At 44.6% G+C, this 6,000-nt stretch overlaps 1 protein-coding gene across 1 annotated transcript in view; it reads left to right on the top strand.

Moving 5' to 3' along the window:
* Positions 1–394: 394 nt before the first annotated feature.
* The window catches only part of RAD21L1 (RAD21 cohesin complex component like 1), a 29,734-nt gene continuing 24,128 nt past the window's right edge, over positions 395–6,000 (top strand). The window contains exons 1-4 of the mRNA XM_063425622.1: positions 395–432; positions 4,644–4,821; positions 5,374–5,503; positions 5,596–5,695. Of these exons, the coding sequence (XP_063281692.1) occupies positions 4,678–4,821; positions 5,374–5,503; positions 5,596–5,695 (374 nt within the window). The 5' untranslated portion in view covers positions 395–432; positions 4,644–4,677. The remainder of the gene's footprint in view (positions 433–4,643; positions 4,822–5,373; positions 5,504–5,595; positions 5,696–6,000) is intronic.

Below are 6,000 nucleotides of genomic sequence, written 5' to 3'. Positions count from 1 at the left end.
GGTGCAGGGGGTCTCTGTGATATTATATTAATGGGTGGTGGGGGTCTCTGTAATATTATAATAGGAGGTGCGGGGGGTCTCTGTGATATATTAATGGGTGCTGGGGGTCTCTGTGATATTATATTAATGGGTGCAGGGGGTCTCTGTGATATTATATTAATGGGTGCAGGGGGTCTCTGTGATATTATATTAATGGGTGCTGGGGGTCTCTGTGATATTAGGGGGTGCAGGGGGGGGGTCTCTGTGATATATTAATGGGTGCTGGGGGTCTCTGTAATATTTTATTAGGGGGTGCTGGGGTCTCTGTGATATTATATATAGAGGGCCCGCGCGCAGTTGAATTTTCCCGCCATTTCCTCCTCCAGGTGACTCAGCGTGAGCTCCGCGATACCAACTGACTGAAAGAGGGAGGAGTCGCCATCTTACATTCGGGTATAACAACCCCCCTCATACCCCGGGTATAACAACCCCCCCCCCCTCATACCCCGGGTATAACACCCCCCCCCCTCATACCCCGGGTATAACAACCCCCCCCCCTCATACCCCGGGTATAACACCCCCCCCCCCTCATACCCCGGGTATAACACACCCCCCCTCATACCCCGGGTATAACAACCCCCCCCTCATACCCCGGGTATAACACACCCCCCCCTCATACCCCGGGTATAACCCCCCCCCCTTCATACCCCGGGTATAACAACCCCCCCCCCTCATACCCCCGGTATAACAACCCCCCCCCCATACCCCGGGTATAACAACCCCCCCCCCCTCATACCCCAGGTATAACAACACCCCACCATACCCCGGGTATAACAACCCCCTCCTCATACCCCGGTATAACAACCCCCCCTCATACCCCGGGTATAACAACCCCCCCCTCATACCCCGGGTATAACAACCCCCCCCTCATACCCCGGGTATAACAACCCCCCCCCTCATACCCCGGGTATAACAACCCCCCCCCCATACCCTGGGTATAACAACCCCCTCCTCATACCCCGGGTATAACAACCCCCTCCTCATACCCCGGGTATAACAACCCCCTCCTCATACCCCGGGTATAACAACCCCCCCTCATACCCCGGGTATAACAACACCCCCCCCCCCCCTCATACCCCGGGTATAACAACCCCCTCCTCATACCCCGGTATAACAACCCCCCCTCATACCCCGGGTATAACAACCCCCCCTCATACCCCGGATATATCAACCCCCCCTCATACCCCGGGTAGAACAACCCCCCCCCCATATCCTGGGTATAACAACCCCTCCTCATACCCCGGGTATAACAACCCCCTCCTCATACCCCGGGTATAACAACCCCCCCCCCTCATACCCCGGGTATAACAACACATCCCCCCTCATACCCCGGGTATAACAACACCCCCTCATACCCCTGGTATAACAACAACCCCCCCTCACACCCCTGGTATAACAACCCCCCCCCTCATACCCCTGGTATAACAGCCCCCCCCCCTCATACCCCGGGTATAACAACCCCCCCCCCATATACCCCTGGTATAACAACAACCCCCCCTCATACCCCTGGTATAACAACAACCCCCCCCTCATACCCCTGGTATAACAACAACCCCCCCTCATACCCCTGGTATAACAACAACCCCCCCTCATACCCCTGGTATAACAACCCCCCCCCTCATACCCTGTGTATATCAACCCCCCCTCATACCCCGGGTATAACCACACCCTCCTCATACCCCGGGTATAACCACACCCTCCTCATACCCCGGGTATAACAACCCCCCCTCATACCCCGGGTATAACAACCCCCCCTCATACCCCGGGTATAACAACCCCGACTGTACCTTTTATATAACAAACTGCATCCCTCTATATACCGACTGTACCTTTATATAACACACTGCATCCCTCTATATACCGACTGTACCTTTATTTAACACACTGCATCCCTCTATATACCGATTGTACCTTTATAGAAAACACTGCACCCCTCTATATACCGACTGTACCTTTATAGAACACATTGCATCCCTCTATATACCGACTGTACCTTTATAGAACACACTGCCTCCCTCTATATACCGACTGTACCTTTATAGAACACATTGCATCCCTCTATATACCGACTGTACCTTTATAGAACACACTGCCTCCCTCTATATACCGACTGTACCTTTATAGAACACATTGCATCCCTCTATATACCGACTGTACCTTTATAGAACACACTGCCTCCCTCTATATACCGACTGTACCTTTATAGAACACATTGCCTCCCTCTATATACCGACTGTACCTTTATATAACACACTGCATCCCTCTATATACCGACTGTACCTTTATAGAAAACACTGCACCCCTCTATATACCGACTATACCTTTATAGAACACACTGCCTCCCTCTATATACCGACTGTACCTTTATAGAACACATTGCATCCCTCTATATACCGACTGTACCTTTATAGAACACACTGCCTCCCTCTATATACCGACTGTACCTTTATAGAACACATTGCCTCCCTCTATAAACCGACTGTACCTTTATATAACACACTGCATCCCTCTATATACCGACTGTACCTTTATATAACACACTGCCTCCCTCTATATACATACTGTACCTTATATATAACACACTGTATCCCTCTATATACCGACTGTACCTTTATAGAACACACTGCCTCCCTCTATATACCGACTGTACCTTTATAGAACACACTGCCTCCCTCTATATACCGACTGTACCTTTATAGAACACACTGCCTCCCTCTATATACCGACTCTACCTTTATAGAACACGATGCATCCCTCTATATACCGACTGTACCTTTATATAGGCAAAATTAAGACTACTTTTTCATATGTATTTTTCCCCAGCTTAACAAAAGGTGGAGCTACCTCTCTCACGTCTTGTCACCTCATCACGAGGCAATATCTGTGGAGGCTCCTGCGAGAGTACAGTGCTGGCATGCGCTCCTGGCATCTATGTATTGACTGTACCTCTCTGTATAACACACTGCATCCCTCTGCATATACGGACTACCTCTCTGTATAACACTGCATCCCTCTGCATATACGGACTACCTCTCTGTATAACACACTGCATCCCTCTGCATATACTATCTCTCTGCATATACTGACTAGCTCTCTGTATAACACTGCATCCCTCTGCATATACTATCTCTCTGCATATACTGACTACCTCTCTGTATAACACACTGCATCCCTCTGCATATACTGACTGTATCTCTCTGTATAGCACACTGCATCCCTCTGCATATACGGACTACCTCTCTGTATAACACACTGCATCCCTCTGCATATACGGACTACCTCTCTGTATAACACACTGCATCCCTCTGCATATACGGACTACCTCTCTGTATAACACACTGCATCTCTCTGCATATACTGACTAGCTCTCTGTATAACACACTGCATCCCTCTGCATATACTATCTCTCTGCATATACTGACTAGCTCTCTGTATAACACTGCATCCCTCTGCATATACTATCTCTCTGCATATACTGACTACCTCTCTGTATAACACACTGCATCCCTCTGCATATACTGACTGTATCTCTCTCTGTATAACACACTTGATCCCTCTTCATATACTGACTGTATCTCTACGTATACTGACTACCTCTCTGTATAACACACGGCATCCCTCTGCATATACTGACTGTATCTCTCCGTATAACACACTGGATCCCTCTACATATACTGACTGTATCTCTCTACGTATACTGACTACCTCTCTGTATAACACTCGGCATCCCTCTTCATATACTGACTGTATCTCTCCGTATAACACACTGGATCCCTCTACATATACTGACTGTATCTCTCTACGTATACTGACTACCTCTCTGTATAACACTCGGCATCCCTCTTCATATACTGACTGTATCTCTCCGTATAACACACTGGATCCCTCTACATATACTGACTGTATCTCTCTACGTATACTGACTACCTCTCTGTATAACACTCGGCATCCCTCTTCATATACTGACTGTATCTCTCCGTATAACACACTGGATCCCTCTACATATACTGACTGTATCTCTCTACGTATACTGACTACCTCTCTGTATAACACTCGGCATCCCTCTTCATATACTGACTGTATCTCTCCGTATAACACACTGGATCCCTCTACATATACTGACTGTATCTCTCTACGTATACTGACTACCTCTCTGTATAACACACGGCATCCCTCTTCATATACTGACTGTATCTCTCCGTATAACACACTGGATCCCTCTACATATACTGACTGTATCTCTACGTATACTGACTACCTCTCTGTATAACACAATGCATCCCTCTACCTGGATTGGGCAGTTGTTGGACATGGCAAAGGAAGATAGTATCTTTTTCTTTGTTAGTTTTTTATTTATTTATTTATTATTATTATTATTATTATTATTTGAAAACCTTGGTAAAAACAAAAGATGGAGTTATTTCCAAACCTTTTACAATGTTGTATACTGTTATTTTAGTTTTTGTAAAGGGTCTCTTTCTGATCTAAATGATAAAAGAATAGGCAGCACATGCTTGAATAGTGGAACATTTTTACTGACTTACATTTTTTGGTAAATTTATAAATGTCTGTGCATTAATGCCAATAACTCTTGGTCGCTGCAGAATTTTGTGAATCAGTGCCTTGGTTCCAAGCAAGATGTTTTATACTCAACTACTCCTGAACAAACGTGGCCCCCTTTCAAAAATCTGGATTGCTGCCCACTGGGACAAGAAACTAACCAAAGCTCACATATTTGAATGCAACCTGGAGTCTGCAATTGAGAACATCATATCACCAAAGGTACCGGATGTGGATCCAAGATCCCATAGGGTTGCTGTGTGGTGAATGGAGATCACTTGTGCTGATGAGAAATCTGTGGATGGGTTAATGGTTATGCATTGTATTGGGAATCACACAAAATTATTAACACTTCACCTCCTGCACATAGTGTCACAGGTCTTGGTTATTTGGGGGTTTTGGGGAAACAATACCTTTTAATTGCTTGGTGCATGTATTTGTTTTTGTGGTATCTCTGCATCTGCTTAACCAGATGTTATTACTAAGCTTAGACCTTTTAAGCGTAGCCCCCCCACACTGTTATTGTATTGATTCTCATGTGAGGAATAGGTTTGCGAGAGGTTTTAGCGTTATTACACATTTTCTAGGAGGGCATTGAAGCTGGATTTTTAGGTGTTGTGTGATTGTTTGTTTTTTATTTTATACAGAGCACTTCAAGCATTGTGACATTACATTCTTTGAATTCCATAATAAAACTTAGCTGAAACTGATTTTTGTGGATGTTAAGTTATTTCAGCTATTTTTTTTTTAGTCTTCTTGTCTTTGAACTTACAGATTACTATTGCCCTGAGAACATCGGGCCATTTGCTATTGGGAGTTGTACGAATTTACCACAGAAAAGCAAAATATCTTCTTTCTGATTGTAGTGAAGCATTTGTCAAAATGAAAATGGCTTTCCGTCCAGGTGACTCAGTGTCAGAATATGTCATATGGTACTATAATAACAATTTGCTGTCCTTGGATCTTATCTTATTTCTCACAACTGCATCTCTCTAGGAGCTGTGGACCTCGCAGAAGACAATCAGGAGGCGACTTATAATTCAATCACTCTGCCAGAAGAATTTCACGAGTTTGACTTACAACTGCCAGATATAAAGTACATTTTTTTTTTTGGTCCCCAAGTAACCTCTGTTAACTTGTCATATTTGAATTATTCAATACTTACATTATAAAAGTAATGTGGCTGGGATATTAAGTTTATGCGTTTTTTCATATTCTCAATCTAAATTATTGACTTTATTACTAAATGCTCTGACATTCTACATTTACCCCAGAAATTGGTAAATTTGGAACTTCAGGTTTTTCTTAACTACATTTCCCATAATGCTCATCTGGGAAGCCACTGTTAGCCTTATGTACTATGAATTTTAGAAATACACTTAAAGGGTCACTATAGTCACC

The sequence above is a fragment of the Pelobates fuscus genome, chromosome 6 (genome assembly GCF_036172605.1).
Source record: "Pelobates fuscus isolate aPelFus1 chromosome 6, aPelFus1.pri, whole genome shotgun sequence".
Lineage (NCBI taxonomy): Eukaryota > Metazoa > Chordata > Amphibia > Anura > Pelobatidae > Pelobates > Pelobates fuscus.
The sequence above is the reverse complement of the archived record's forward strand: the minus strand, read 5'-3'. Positions and strand labels throughout refer to the sequence as shown.